This window comes from Nicotiana tabacum, chromosome 9 (assembly GCF_000715075.1).
Source record: "Nicotiana tabacum cultivar K326 chromosome 9, ASM71507v2, whole genome shotgun sequence".
Taxonomy (NCBI): Eukaryota; Viridiplantae; Streptophyta; class Magnoliopsida; order Solanales; family Solanaceae; genus Nicotiana; species Nicotiana tabacum.
In genome coordinates this window covers 98,662,386-98,679,287 of record NC_134088.1, presented here as the reverse complement: position 1 = coordinate 98,679,287, position 16,902 = coordinate 98,662,386, and the positions used below count along the sequence as shown (strand labels likewise).

General features: G+C 37.1%; 1 protein-coding gene across 14 annotated transcripts; it reads left to right on the top strand.

Moving 5' to 3' along the window:
• The first annotated feature begins 441 nt into the window (after window positions 1–441).
• On the top strand, window positions 442–11,376 carry LOC107798065 (uncharacterized). 14 transcript variants are annotated; one of them, XR_001650819.2, is made up of 6 exons: window positions 442–621; window positions 1,341–1,392; window positions 1,513–1,813; window positions 6,583–6,658; window positions 6,866–6,988; window positions 10,932–11,376. XR_001650819.2 is itself a non-coding variant. In XM_075221922.1 (5 exons), the coding sequence occupies exon 5, from the start codon at window positions 3,402–3,404 to the stop codon at window positions 4,677–4,679; it is 1,278 nt and encodes a 425-aa protein (XP_075078023.1). In that variant the 5' UTR covers window positions 442–621; window positions 699–755; window positions 1,341–1,392; window positions 1,553–1,813; window positions 3,306–3,401; the 3' UTR covers window positions 4,680–6,320. The 14 variants fall into 14 exon arrangements, 6 of the variants coding, with proteins under 6 accessions (XP_075078023.1, XP_075078021.1, XP_075078022.1 ...); XR_012694974.1 differs by having other exon boundaries at window positions 10,904–11,376; XR_012694975.1 differs by having other exon boundaries at window positions 6,583–6,679.
• Window positions 11,377–16,902: the final 5,526 nt, after the last annotated feature.

The following is a 16,902-nucleotide window of genomic DNA, read 5'->3' as shown; positions in this document are numbered from 1 at the left end:
GGCTCTTTACTCCAAGGGCAACTTTGAAAAGAAGAAGTTAATTACTTTTTGATATCTGAAAAAAATCAAATATTATGGACCATAAAAAAGACCAAAAAATTACTTAAAGTGGACTGAAAGTTATATATGAAAGAATAAAATATAAATTTATGTGAATGTTTAATGTGGAAAGTCTTATTGTAGTTTGTTTGAAAGTACAAATTTGTGTAAATGATTCGTTCATAACTTTGAAGTTTTATATATATATATATATATATATATATATATATATATATATATATATATTTTTTTTTTTTTTTTTTATTTTTAGAGACAAACATCTTGATATTCTCTTATTCTATAAGAGAGAGTTAAACAGGTCTCCGAAGTCAACTTGTGCTCAATGGGTATCTTGGTAATTTTATATCACATTTTCTCTTACTCTATAAGACGAGTTATCTCTAGGCTTTCTTGTGGATTTCAAATCACGAAAAAATCAGAAATATTCAGCTCCCAAGTACGCAGCCTTTTGGATTTCTGTTTCATTCTTAAAAATCAGGTTTACCAAATTGCTCCTGCTCGGATCTGCTGACTCACGCTTCTGAGAGAAGGACATCTGGTGTTTCCGCTTTTGGATAAACGGTGGGCAATATTAGATTTTACTTTTCTTCCCCGTACAATTGTCAATCAGTTTATACTCTGTTTATCTTTCTGTTTAGTTTCGCTCTGTTCTTCGGCTTTCTTGCTGCTACTAATTTGTGTTTGATCACTTCCGGGTGAGATCAGCTTATACTATATTATTTCCATTGTCTCCGTGCTCCTCTTTCTATGTGCGTAGCTTCTGTGTTTTTGGTTTAGCCTCTGCCTGTAGGTGTTTGAGAAAATTATTCAATGAATTAGGCTTTTCTCCTGTAGTGGGGTGTAATCAAATATGAGGCAAAGCATTTAGACATTCCTCAAATTTTGAACTAAAATTAGCAAGAAATTACGTTGAACTACTATGAATTAAAATGTTGGAGGAGAAAAAATAAAGATAAAAATTATGAAGAAAGACTAAATTGCAGAAGGAAAATGGTAAAATAATTTGTAAGAACCTCTGATTAAGTGATACAATGCATTTGGACTGATGTTCCAGCTTACTTTTCAAATTTCCATAATTACTTTAATTTAATTACTCTATAGTGGAGAAATTCTTTTAGATGCTGATTAGTGATTTCCACCAAACTCATCTTAAATTACTGAAACGAATGGGCGGAGTGACATTAACTTGAAGGCTTTTATGAATATTCCGACATTCGATTTTCTGCGGAAAATGTGGTTTGCCCATTTTTGCTTCAATGAGTGACGCACACTGTTTGCAGGTTTTCGGAATTAACATCTGACTACTCTGTCTAACTACTCTGGTTTTACAAGGTAAGCTAGTAGAAAACATCAGTTCCCCACAAAATTATTCAATTTTGCCTTTCAGCTGATATCTTTTTGGAGAAAGGGTGTAGTTTATTTTTTAACACTGCTTACATTGCATGAGTATAGATGTCAGGGGATAAAAACAGTGTATCTATATCACGTTCAGGACAACAGAACAAAAGTCCACGCCTGGCAGATAGAAGTGCTGAAATGAAACTCAATCGCCGTAAGAAATATAAGGAAATATCAGCGGATAGAAAGGAAGCATTATTGTTACACCGGCGTATGAAAGAATTCGATTCAAGAAAACGCCTTCTAGAGAGTCGTAGTCTGGATAACTCAGTCAACTCAACAACTCTAAGTAATTCGAAGCTTCAAAGGGAGAGTGCTCTCATAATAAGAGATTCTGCTCTTAGTTCAAAACAAGGTTAGCAAATTAAACATTCGCTCTCTGTTTAAACGCAGTCAGTTTAAACTAAACGTGTTTCACGCTTCTTTATTAGCTGCTAAATGTGAAGTTAGTACTTTACTTGCTGCTTCTGCGAAAGGGAAAAGCTTAGTTGGTCGTTTTTCCATCTTCGAAACAGATGAGTATAAGAAACATATTATTTTAATAAAATTTATACTGCCATAAACCATTTGCCTATGTAATTCATAATTGGCTCTATATTAGGATCCACATCAGGTACATCTAATGAACAATGTGGTGTTGGTTCAGAGAATGTAGCAAATAGAGGTTTGTATCAGTTTCAAGTTAGAATAGTATTCGTTATCTTCCTTTGGAGTGGAAATTGACTTCTAATCATTTCCGTAATATTCAGGCGTTAGACTACATAGAAGATCCCCTCTGCATGTTACTGGTTCACAAACCAAATATGTTGCTCTCAAAGTTGTCCCAAACTGTAAATTTTGTGCCGCAAAAAGATTTCAATATGAACACCTTGGATTCTGTTGCAATAAAGGTTCAATCAAGCTTACCTCACACAAAATGCCTACAGAGCTACGGAATTTATTTTTGGGTACTAGTGAAGAGTCTGACCATTTCCGAACGTATGTTAGGACATACAATAACATGTTTGCATTTACTTCGCTCGGGGTAAAATATGACAGAGACTTAGCTAAGAGAAATCATGGTATCTACACATTTAGAGTTCAAGGAAAAATGTATCACTTTATAGATGATTTATATCCTGCGAACGAGAAAGGAAGAAATTTACAGTTATACTTCTATGACAATGAAAATGAGGTAGCAAACAGAATTGCTTGTTCAACTAGAGTACATGAGTCGATGATCAGAAAATTGATGAATATACTACAAAATAATCCATATTGTGTTTTCTTGAAATCTTTGGCGGATGTTCCAGAATTATCGAACTTTTATATTGCGCTCAAATGTGACTCAGATTTAGATCAGTAAGTATATAACCTACCTACTGCATCTGAAGTTGCAGTAATAATGGTTGAAGAAGGCATTCATATTTCCACACTTCACATCCGAATTTATACTCACAACAATAAAAGCCAATTAGTCAATTATTACTATGGTTGTTATGATCCACCTGCAGTATCCCCTATTATTTCCATATGGTCAAGGTGGGTGGCACTGTGGTATTAAGAAAATAGTTCAACCAAAGAATGCTACTAGATGTCGTATCTACTGTGAACAGGAAAATTTACCAAGTGTTGCAAACATGTGTTCAATTGACAATTTTCTTGATATGGAAGCTCGGGTACTAGAACAACAAAGGAAAAAAAAAAGAAATAATGTCTCTTGTCGTGAATATTATTGTTATAAAATTCAAATACATACTGAAAGGATATTCCAACAATATCTAGTAGATGTATTCATAAAACTTGAAACACAACAACTAGACTTCTTCTCTTTCAATCCAGACTTGTTTAGAATTGAAGTTTTGCAGGGTATTCTTGATGTCTTAAGACATGGTGAAAGAGATGCTTCTAGAATTGGAAAACAAACTTTCCTTCCTGTTACATTTACAGGGGGACCAAGAGATATGCGCTGGCGATATATGGATGCTATTGCTTTGGTACAACGTTTTGGAACACCTGACTTGTTTCTAACGATGACATGCAACCCACTGTGGCCAGAAATAAAAGAACATTTGTTATCTACTGATGAAGCACAAAATAGACCTGACTTAATTAGTCGAGTATTTAGAGCAAAACTGGAAGAGCTAAAAAATGATATATTAAAAAGAAATATATTTGGAAAGGTTGCTGCTTTTATGTACACTGTAGAATTCCAGAAACGTGGTCTTCCACATGCACATTTCCTTATTATTCTTGCTAATGAATACAAATTGTTGACACCCAAATCTTACGACAGAATTGTTTGTGCTGAATTACCTGATCCTGATAAAGAGCCTTATTTATACTCACTTGTTGTACATCATATGATGCACGGTCCTTGTGGTTCTTTGAATCCTACAATTTCATGCATGAAAAATGGATGTTGTAAATTCAATTACCCTAAAGATTTTGCTGATCGAACATCAAAAGGAAAAAACTCTTATCCTATTTACAGAAGACGACATACAGGTGAAGCAATAAAAATTAGAGAACAATTCCTCGATAATTCATGGGTGGTACCATATAATCCTTTTTTACTTGGCAAGTTTAGCTGTCATATGAATATCGAAATATGCTCAGATATTAAAGTTGTCAAGTATCTTTACAAGTACATATGTAAAGGACACGACAAAATTTCTTTTTCTGTATATGACAATGATAAAGACACAGAAATTGATGAAATAAAAGAATATCAATCTGCTAGATGGGTATCTCCACCCGAAGCTATATGGCGTTTATTTGGTTTTCCTATTAGTGAGATGACACCAAGTGCTTATCATCTTCAATTACACCTTGATGGACAACAATATATTTCTTTTAAAAGCACTGAGAGTATAAATGCAATTTTAAAAAATCCTCTGATTAGAAAAATAATGTTGACAGAATTTTTGGTCATGAACCAAACAGATGATTATGATATAAAACTTAAGCTATTGTATAAAGACTTTCCAGAATACTTTGTCTGGTCAGTTACAGACAAGACGTGGACACGTAGAAAACAACGTAGCGTTATTGAACGTGTTGTGACATGTCATCCAACAGAAGGTGAGAGATATTATCTCAGATTATTATTACTGAATGTGAGAGGACCAACATCATATGAAGATCTTCGTACTGTAAATGGAAGATATTATATTACATTTAGAGAAGCTGTTGAAAAAGAGGATTATTACATTCTGACAATAGTTTGGTTGACTGTATGATTGAAGCTGCAAGCTACCAATTGCCATATAGTTTAAGACGATTATTTGCTACGCTATTGGTATATTGTACTCCTACCAATCCAAAAGAGTTATGGGAACAATTTGAAGACTCAATGTCAGAAGACTTCAAACTCTTGCCAAATAATGGATTTAAAGATGTTTATCATAGAGTCCTGAACTAGATCAATGATAGAATTACACTTAATGGGATACGACATTAACGAGTATAAGCTTGTTGGATAAAACATTAGAGCTTCTGCAATTGCTAAAGAGGCAAAAGAAATTTATTTTGAGAGAAACTTAAAGAGTTTGTGAACAAGATTTGTTATTAGAAAAAAAAAAACTAAATACAGATCAACGAAGAGCATACAATATGATTGTTGATAGAATATTTTCCAACAAATCAGGAGCTTTTTTATTGACGGGCCAGGATGAACTAGTAAAACTTTTTTATATCGAAGTTTGTTGGTTACTGTAAGATCTAAGGGATTTGTAGCACTAGCAATTGTGAGTTCTGGTGTTGCAGCTTCTATTCTTTCTGGAGGGCGAACAACTCATTCGCACTTTAAGATCCCTATTGATATTTATGAAAATATTGGTTGCAATATCAGTAAGCAGAGTTCACTTGCACGTTTAATTCGGAACGCAAAATTAATTGTATGGGATGAGGCATCAATGGCTAAAGGGAAAACGATTGAAGCTTTTGATTTACTTTTGAAGGATCTGATGGATATTAAGATGCTCTTTGGTGGGAAAGTAGTTATTTTTGGAGGTGATTTTAGACAAACTCTTTCAGTTGTTTGAAATGGGAGAAAAGAAGATTTCATTTCTGAAAGTTTACTATACTCTGAAATTTGGAATCAGCTAGAAAAACTACAGCTGTCAGAGAATATGCGTGCAAGAACAAATCCCGCCTTCTGTGAATACTTGATGAGAATTGGAAATGGAAAAGAAAGACTTGACGCCCAGCATAAAGTTCAAATTCCTGACTCTTTAATCATTCCTTTTACCACTGAAGAAGAATCCTTGAATGAGTTATTTGAGGTAACATATCCCGATAAAGATTTCTTATTTGACGATTCTTCCTCCATAGCTTCTCGTGTGATCTTGACAACAAAAAATGATTTTGTTCATGAAATAAATGATATGCTCATATATAAATTCCCAAAAGATGCTACAACATTTGTTGCAATTGATGAAACTGTTGAATTGAATGACTAAAGTCAATTCGAAGATTATTTGCATACTTTAAACCCTGCTGGTTTGCCTCCTTATATATTGACATTAAAAGAAAATTGTCCGGTAATGTTACTACGAAATTTAAGGCCCTGTGAAGGTTTATGTAACGGCACATGGTTAACATGTTGTAGTTTTAAAACACATGTTATAAGTGGCAAAATTGCTAGTGGTGATTTTCAAAAGACATGTTTTTATTCCAAGAATACCAATATTAGTATCACAAGATGAAAAAATTTCGATTGCTTTTAAAAGAACACAATTTTCAGTACGATTGTGCTTTGCTATGACTATAAATAAAGCTCAAGGTCAAACTTTGGATTTCATTGGAATTTATTTACGCGAACCAGTTTTTTCCCATGGTCAACTTTATGTTAAGCTTTATCAAGAGCTAAAAGTTCAGAAGGCATGAAACTATTAATTCGACCGCTGACATCAGACACCGAGGATGATCACTCAACGTATAACATAGTTTATGATGAAGTTATTCAAAAAGCGTTCAATTAACTGATGCCATGTAATAATTTTTATGCTTTACATCCCACAAAAATAATATTGTAGGGTACATCTGAACATGGACAAAATAGAATTGAATTGCTTTGTAGCTTTTATCGATCTCTAACTCCTACTTTCATGAGACTTTGTTTTTCTTCTCAATACTTTTCAGAAGTAAAAGAGAGAGTGCCAAACGAAGAGGGTGAACTGTCAAATTAGTGTGAATTCTCTTACATTGAAGTCGTTTGGTAATCTCTATTTTGCATTTCGTGAGTCGTTTCTTCTATTGGTTTATGTTTCTGTTTTCTTTCCGTTTTCCAATAGAAAGGAAAACATCAGTTTACTCTTTTCCCAGTAGAACATGATGTTAATGATGCTTTATGGAGCTACTGGTCACAATGAAAAGTTAAATGAAATCTCTTCAACTTACTGCTTTGGTACTCTGTGTACATCAGTACATCTCAGATCAAATTTACATACACGATCAGATCTTACCTGAAGCTTAAGCAAATTGTTCTACCATGCGAACATATAAGACGTTCTTCATGAATATCAAAGCTTCTGCACCTGATCCAAAGGTAAGGTTTTTAGAATCTTGGTCTGATTTACATATAAAGTTGTGCTTTACCAGTTTTTTATTTGGTGCTGTTCTATACGATGAATTTTCTCTCATTATTGATGATCGCTATATGCAACTAGCATTATTTTAATTTGGAAGGATCTATGTAACAAGATCATGGTTATCTACTGAGAATAGGTTGCATCTCTGGCTTTTTCTGAAATAGTTCTTGATAAATAAAAAAAGCTTATTAGTCGATATTTATTTGATGAGTAGTGCAAAACGAATCAGTCACGAAAAACTGGTAGCTGCTGCAACCTACATGTGGGTTTCAAAAGTGAACAATATAACAAATAATTTGTTTGATAGAGTTCAAAAGTTTTGACGAACTATACATATAAATTTGTTCTTGTCAATAGCTACAATTAACTATGTATACTTCAAATTTGACTGCAATATTAGCAATAATCTCAGTTTTCTTTGTTTATTTTGATTAATTCTTCAGCATATTTTCATTTAGGCTCTGCAATTAATGTTAAACGAAAAACAGTGTTTTCTTTTTCTTTTTTAAATCTTCTTCCAAAAGGAGTGTCCTCTAGATTCCCATTCCCTCCCAACGCACAAGGAAAAAAGAAAATTGGGAACATAATTTCCCATTTTTCTTTGTCTTTCACCCCTAAATTTATTTGTTCTTAGGATTAGTGTAAAAATATAAGTCTCGCTTCTCTTATGAAGTCTGTTGGTGTCACCACCCAAAATCCATTAAAAGTCGTGATGGTGCCGGACACCGCTGTCAGGCAAGCCGAAAATAAATACTTAATTTGGTTCTCATTTTAATATTTTTGAAATCATATTTTCCTTCAATTAAATAGTAAAAGATGAAATTTACTGAGTAAATAATAATATTTTTAACAATTTTAATACATGACAACCTATAATCACCCCAAAATCCGGTGTCACAAGTGCATGAGGCTCAACTAGAAATGTAAAATAAAATACAGCATCTGTCCGGAATACAAATTTGGACAGGAGAAATATAAATACTCTGAAGTAGACTCTGCTAGCTGCGGATCGTAGTATAGAATGCAGCTCACCTAAGTCCCCGCAATAACTGCGTGCCCAGAAGGTCACTACACATATATGTACCTGCACAAAAATGTGCAGCAAGTGTAGTATGTATACGTAAATCAACGCGTACCCAGTAAGTATCCGGCCTAACCTCGAAGAAGTAGTGACGAGGGGTCGACTCCGACACTTACTATAAGTTATAAATAAAATACCAATGATATAAGTAAGTATGAATGACGTAGAACGGCTATAAGCTTAATATCATGAAATAAGTAAACTATTCTTTTGTTAATAAGAAATCTCCAAATTTATTTTTCATCGTTTATCATTTTGTATCTCAGGCCAGCGAAGCAATATCAATTATCATAAATTCTAAAGCAACCAATTCAATCATGCGAAAATCATGTCGAGGTCGTATGACCCGATCCAACATAAATATTTAAATTGTGCATTGTCGAGGGTCGAACGTCGCGAACCATAGATGCATCTATCTGCTACCAAGGCATTCGGCCCGCTCCACAAAAGAGAAAACACATTAGACAACCAATTCAAGATTTATTAAGGGAAAAATATTGCAAGAATTTCAAATTCTCATTTAACGGTCAAGTAAATGAAGTTTAACCTTTTTACAATTCCTCTCTCGAGTTTCTAAATGTTTTAAACGATTAAATTAACAAGTAGGGCGCAGACATCGCAAGAACAACATGATATGGGTCCTAGACTACCCGGACATAAGCATAATAGTAGCTACGCATGGATTCTCGTCACCTCGTGTATACGCAGCCCCCACAAATAGAAGCACATAATAATTTGATTCACCTAGGTGGGTTAATTCCCTCTTACAAGGTTAGAAAGGAGGCTTACCTCGCTCCGAAATCCCATAACCAGCTCCAATGTCTTTCCAACTACTCAAAACAATGCACATCGCTCTATAACTAGCCAATAAGGGTGCAAATCCATAAATATGTACTCTAATACTCATTATAATTCAATTTACAACAATTTTCAACTCCGCTCGAAAAGTCAATAAACATTACCCTCAGGCCCACGTGCCCGGATTCCGAAAATATTTGAAGATAAACACTACCCATAGCATTACGATCCAAAATATATAATTTATTCTCAATTTCATGCCCAAATTCGTGGTCAAAATCCAAAATTAAAATTTCTTGGTTTTTCTTCAAAATCCCAAATTTTCACAAATTTTCAAGTCTAAATTCTTATATAATCCAAGTATTTAACTTGCAATAGGTGGTAATCACTTACCTTGACATATATGACGAAAATCTCTCTTCCAAGAGCTCCAAAAATCGCCCAACCAAATGAAAAATGGAGGAAAATGATCAAATCCCGTCTTTTAAAAACTTCACTGCCCAGGCGACCCTTCTTCGCGAACACGGTACATCCCTCGCGTTGGCGACACTCTGATCGCGTTTGCGAAGGCCAGTTGCCTAGACCCCTCGCGTTATCGTTCCCTTCTACGCGTTCGCGTAGGCCAAATGGCCTTAGGCCCATCTCCCCCTTTCTTCTTCGCGTTCGCGTCACCTTGGCCGCGTTCGCGAAGGCCAACCCAGCATCCTCACAATCGAACGCGGGACTTCCTTCGCGTTCGCGAAGAAGGATACCAGACACCAGCAACAACAGTCCAAAACAGTCCGAAATGATCGGAAACCACCCCGAAACACACCCGAGGCCCCCAGGACCCAGTTCAAATCGCACAAACCAGTCCCATAACATAACACGGACCTGCTCGAGACCTCAAATCACATTAAATAACATCAAAATCATTAATCGTACCCCAATTCAAACTTAATGAACTTTAAACCTTCAAACTTCTACATTCGATGTCGAAACCCATCAAATTACGTCCGATTGACCTCAAATTTCGCACACAAGTCACATTCGACATTGCAGACCTACTCCAACTTCCGGAATCGAAATCTGGCCCCGATATCAAAAAGTTCACTCCCGGTCAAACTTCTCAAAAACCTTCAAATTTTTAACTTTCCCCAAATGACCCCAAAATGACCTACGGACCTCCAAATCCACATCCGGACGCGCTCCCAATACCAGAATCACTTTACGGAGCTATCCCCAGACTCAGAATCCCAAACGGACATCGATTACATTGAAATACACTTCAACCCAAATTTATGAAATTCTTCCAAAATGTCAACTTCTACAATAGGCGCCGAAACGCTCCCGTGTCATCGAAAACCCGATTCAGACATACGTGCAAGTCCAATATCATCATACGAACCTGTTGGAATTTTCAAATCCTAGTTCGAGGTCGTTTACTCAAAAATCACACTTTAGTCAATTGCTCCAACTTAAGGCTTCCGAAATTAGATTTCTCTTTCCAAATCAACTCTGAACTTCCCCAAATTCAATTCCGACCACGCGTACAAGTTATAATACCTGAAGTGAAACTACTCAAGGCCTCAAACCGCCGAACGACGTGCTAGAGCTCAAAACGACCGGCCCGGGTCGTTACCGTTGGGGGCGTGTATGTGTGTGTGTTATGTTTGCTATGTCACCATCTTGTTAATATGCAATGTATTTTTCTTTCTGCATAGAGTGCTGTCCATGGTGGGATTGGGTATGTATTCAACAAATTGACAAGCGAAATTGGAGATCCTGTTGACTTTGAACCTCCATGTTGGTTGAATAAATGGCAACCCACATCCTTTACCTATATAAAGAGTAGTATCCTTCAATAGAATTAATTATGATAGATCTATTAGATGCTCTTTAAAAGTTTGATAGTATATTTTTTAATTAAATATCTCTTAATCCTGTACAGTGATTGATAAGATAATTACATTGATCTTCTGTTTGATGTGCATTGTCTCTTATCTGTGTATAGCTTCATTCCGCATTTCTCTCTTTGTAAGATATATATCTCACTAAGAAGATTAAGCGGCTGCTAGAAGATGATGGCATATTTTGTTCCTACAGTTCAACAGCAGGATATTCGGACGTGTGTGGCAGGGTTTGTTCATTGGGAGTTCTTACATGGTTCTAGCTGACAATTTTCTGCACTGCATGCATTCCTCTTCCTTTCTAGATAAACTTAATAGACTCTGTATAGAGGTACTCGTGGCCTAATATATATACCAGTACACGTTCTGCTTGTAATTTCGACAACACCAACAATAAACAAAGAAAGCGAAAAGGGTCACTTGGTTGTTTGGTTTCATCGATGTGAGTAGTCTAGCTTTGACGACATTTTACTTATAAATTCTGAGAATGTGGTTATATCCAAAGGTGATGGCTGTTCATCTTTCTGAAAGATGTGGTCATTCTTCTTGTTACTCTAATGGCTTTGTTTATGTTTTGGGGGTAAGTTGAGAATATTTTTCATGAGTTTTGTTTTATTATAATTTCTCAGTTCATTTAAACCTTTTTTAAAAAAAAAATATTTGCTTATTTGTAAAATATTGCTTCGAACTGTATTTTCCTATTGCACCGTCGATCTTGTGCATTGAAAAACTCTGCGTTACTTTTGCCGTGCTTTTTTCCCTTCATATTACTGTATGGTTATTTTTGGTTATTAGTAGCTACTCTTTCTAAAGCTTCCCTTTTTGTTTTCCTATATTATATACATCTCTTTTGTTTTTTCTTGTCCTAATGTTGATAAATCAGCTCAACTGAATTTGTGTATAGATGTATGGTCCTTTCTTGTTTCTTCCAGGAAAAGAAACAAGAAAACGAAAGAATGGAATTAAGGGGAAAACAAAATGAAGAAGAATTCAATTTTCTGCCTTAAGTTTTGTCTAATTCAATTTGTACTTATTGCAGTTACAACTGTAGATGTTACATTAATCTCTACCAAATGAACAACTTGCTAGGAGTATGGTCTTCTGGAAAAAATTCCTTTCCTATAAGTAATTTGTTTAAGGATTTCGCATCATGTATTTGCCAGCGTAAAGAATTTTTATATCCCTCTTCATACCATATGAAAATCCTCAATAGAGTTGTGTCGTAGTTTTCGAAGAGAAATGAACTTCCGAAGTGACTAGAGTCCATTGAAATTGCTTAGAGAACCAAAATTTCGTCTCTACATAGCTTGACATGCTGACTCGGCCAGAAGTAAGCAAAAACGAACCATAACGTTTTATTATTTCTGGTATTGATCTTTGTAGAACATAAACTTAAACAAGAGGCCGACTTGAACTAATTCATTAAACGATATCACTTGTGCAACAAGTCGAATAATAAATCATGGGGGCTGAATTAATTTCAACAGAACTTTCTGGGAATTGGGCCCGGGCACAGCCCAGGCTACTCCAACTAGTATTCATGTTGAAGCACCAGTCTTGTTTACCAAGCACGAGTGATATCCAACTATTTTTAAAGAAAAGGTGCCTCACACCAAAAGAAAAATTGGAGTAAGAATCGTAAACCATAGTGATCCAAAGTGCAAATGAGTGGCTGCAATGTTTTCGTCACGTTTCATCAGTTCATTAGTTAAATAATTAAGAACAATTACGAGAAAGTACATCTGGTGTCACGATTCAAAATTCACTATAGGTTGTGATAACGCCCAACGTCGCCGTTAGGCAAGCCAACACTTAATTGTTCATTCTATTATTTTTAAACTCATGAACCTTACTTAGATAGAGAGGTCAGTGCATTAAAATAATTTGTAGTTACGTACAGTTTCGTAAAAATAATAAGTAAAAGTGTACCAATGTAAAATAATCCATAACAATTCTAGAACACCCCCAAAACCCGCTGTCACAAGTGCATGAGTATCTACTAGAAGGTACAATGACAATACAACATCTGTCTGGAATACAAATTAGACAAAACAAAATGTAAATAATTCTGATGGAGACTCTGTATGCTACAGATCATAACATGGGATGCAGCTCACCACCATTGCGCCCAAAAGACCATCAGGAATATATATAATTGCACAATAAGTGCAGAAGTATAGCATGAGTACGTAAATCAATGTGTACCCAGTAAGTATCTAACCTAACCCCGGAGAAGTAGTGATGAGGGGTCGATATTGACACTTACTAGTGGTCCAAAAAATCAAGTACAATAGAATGTAAACAAGTATGTGGCACGATAAATAAACAGTGTAAACAAATATAGGTACGTACCAGTGGTACGATCCTCCTCTGAACAATAAACACAAGCTCTCAATTATCGGTTACCTCTTCAACCGGAGTATGTATTCAAATCAGGAAAACTCACAAATACACCAGCTTTTTGTCAAATATTAAGCACGAATCTGCCGTGGCGAATGACCCGATCCTATAAGAGTGTTTCATGAAGTTGCTGAGTTGAACAACTCGATCCCATAAGAGTGTTTTATAGAAATGTCGAGGTGAACGGCCCGATCCTATAAGAATATGATACTGCCGAGGCGAACGACCCGTTCCCATAAGAATATGATACTGCCAAGGCGAACGGCCCAATCCCATAAGAATATGATACTACCGAGGCGAACGACCTAATCCCATAAGAATATGATACCGTCGAGGCGAACGACCCTATCCCAAAAGAATGTGTTACAATATCCTGGCGAGGCGAATGACCCGATCCCATAAGAGTATTTTATAGAAATGCCGAGGCGAACGGCCCGATCCCAAAAGAATATGAAGATTTAACGGGTCCTTGACCCCACTCACGAATATAGGTGTGAGTTATGAAATTTAAGGATGATTTTAGATGAAAACGCACAATGCGGGAGAAATTCGTAATGGAAGCACAATTATTTCGCGGATGAGCCGAGGTAGCCCGTCAATTCTCTACAATAACGAGTCTGTCACGCTACGCAAGCCTAGTCTCTGGTCGTAATGCGAAATAAAGGAATTAAAGAGGCAGGGATAACTCAATTAGTACAATTAAAGCATAGCGTGATCCTAAGTCTATCCGTACATAATCAGGAATTCTAGCATACGCACGGACACTCGTCACCTTATACGTGCGAAGCTCCCACAACATATAGCATATAACAAGAGTATCACCTACGGGGTAAATTCCTCCTCACAGGGTTAGACATGAGACTTACCTCGCTCCGATGTTCTATATTCTGTTCTAACATCTCTCTAACACCACGAACCGATGGCCATCAATTCAAAACTAGTCAAACAATGTGCAAATCAATCAAAATATACAACAATGAGTACAATTTAACAATTTATAATGATTTCCAACTCCACTTGAAATGTTAACAAAGTACACCCTCAGGCCCACGTGCCCGAATTCTGAAAATTTTTGAAGATAACATCACCAATAACACCACAAACTCAAATATATAATTTATTCCTAATTTTATTTTCAAAATCGTGGTCAAAACCAAAACTACCAATTTCTAGGTTTTTTAAAAAATCCCACAATTACTATAATTTTTCATGTTTAAATCCACATGTAAATCATGTATTTAACTCACAACGGTAGGAATAACTTACCTCATGAAGGATGATAAGGATGGCACTCCAAAATCGCCCTAAGGCCGACTCCAATGAGAGAAATGAGCCAAACCCACGTACTTAACAGAGCATTCTGCCCAGCGATGTTCCGCACCTGCGGAACTCTTTACGCTTATGCGGCTCCATTTCTGCAGAAGCAACCTCGCAGATGCGGCTTCCCCCAAGGCACCAGCTTTCCCCTTCTGCGGACATCTAATCGGAGATGCGAATCCGCTTATGCGGAAATCACCTGCATCTACAGACTTTCCAGCTAGAGTAGCACTTCACACCTGTGCGCGCATGACCGCATCTACGGCTCCGCAGGTGTGCTAAAACACCCGCAGCTGCAATCCTCCAGCCAAAGGCCAATTTCGCTTCTGCGCCCCTCCGCCCGCAGGTGCGGTAAATACCTTACACTTACGAATCCAACCAGCCTTACTCCCATCCGCTTTTGCGACCCCCGAGCCACTTTTGCAGTCTCGCACCTGCGACCATAACCTCGCATGTGCGATCACACCCGAAGCCTCAAGCTTCAGCAATTCCTTAAGTCCAAAATTCGATCTGATTTCAATCCGATTTGCACCCGGCCCCCCAGGTCCCCAACCAACCATAACATCACATCCTAAAACATAATACGAACTTAGTCGAAGCCTCAAATTATCCCAAACAATATCAAAACTATGAATCGATGATCGAAATCTTTCTTTAAACTTTTAAACTTTGCTGAACACGTCCAAATTATGCTTAAACATTCCAGAATGACGCCAAACTTTACGCACAAGTCACAAATCACAATACGAACCTATTCCAAGGCTCGAAACCCCAATACACATCGATAACACCAAAATTAACTTCAAATCCAACTGAATATAAATTCTTAAACTTTCAAAAATGCTAACCTTCCATAATAGACGCCGAAATGCTCACGGACAACCCGATACTCAACCCGAATATACGCCCAAGTCCAAAATCATCATACGAACCTATTGGGACCTTCAAATCCCGATTCCGAGGTCATTTAGTGAAAAGTCAAACCTTAGTCAACTCTTCCAACTTAAAGCTTCCGAATTAAGAATATTTCATCCGAATAAATTTTGAAGTTCCCGAAATTCTATTCCGACCACACGTGCAAGTCATAATACATGAAATGAAGACACTCAAGGCTTAAAACCGTCGAACGATGCGCTAGAGTTCAAAATAACCGGTCGAGTCGTTACATTCTCCCCCACTTAAGCATACGTTCATCCTCGAACGTGCGAAGAACTGCTCCGGAGTTGCCCCAAGATAACTGTTCAACAGCTTGTGCACCTACCCGTGCTCCCACAACCCAGGTGAGCACATTAGCTCGAGCCAAACTGAAGATCCTCCCTTTTTATTTTAGCCAACAAATTGTAGGACCAAATTCCAACCTACAATTTCTCTACAAGACACGATTCTAACATACGAACACCAAATCAATCTCCATACGCCGAACCCACACCTAATCATGCACCCATGCTGACACAATGCACCGCATAACTCATTTGTCCATAGTAAACTCCTCTAAGCACAACAATTGCAAATTCACTGACCCGATGCCCGTAGTACACCTCATAACCCATCTAAGCCCGGTCTCAATCCTGCAATACTCCAACGATGAAAGATATGCGCATGAACTCATAATCACCTGTCAAATCAATAACTTACGGAGTTTCTCTGCTTGACAAGAACCGTTACCTCATTCTGAACTGAATAATGACACTTTCTCTTTAATACACCTTGCATAAATCCGATCGCACCGATTTCAGGTCCAATAACCTAGTCTCATCTAGTACAAGATGCTCAGGCAATAAGCCACCTCAAGCACTGACCAAGATCTCATATGATGCCATCAATGCGCCAACAAGCTATAACTCGAATATGACACATAAGGAAGAACGAACTCTGGAAAAGAACTACCCAGCCCGCATAACGAATAAAATGGCCGAACAGATGCTATGGACCTTTCTCAAAGAATGAGAAACAAAATAAACAAAAATAAGTATAGGGAACCGTACTTAATATCTCACTGTTGCGGCGTGCAACCCGATCCGAACATGACACCGTTGAGGTGTGCAACCCAATCCAGACAACATAACCATGGCGGCGTGCCACCCGATCCACACATAACAATAAATAAGGATACCCATCAATCCATAATGCTTATACTACAAAATGCCTGAATACCCACCACAAGCACGCCAAGTGCAAAAATACAACCCTGGGGAGGCGGATAGCGCCATGCGCTACAAAGCTCGAGCTTAACTAAGGTGCACTAATGACAAGCTACATAGAGCCGCAACACGCGTGCGAATAATCAAGTTGTCTCATAACCCACATGGCATATTAGAGTATTACATAGAATAACTGACGTCAAGAATAACATCCAACACCCGAAGAGTCCTCCATAAGCAGTGTT

Bases quoted from the DNA above. Each gene is read 5' to 3' on its own strand.
- LOC107798065 (XM_016621015.2), top strand. From the start codon at position 3,402: ATGCGCTGGCGATATATGGATGCTATTGCTTTGGTACAACGTTTTGGA.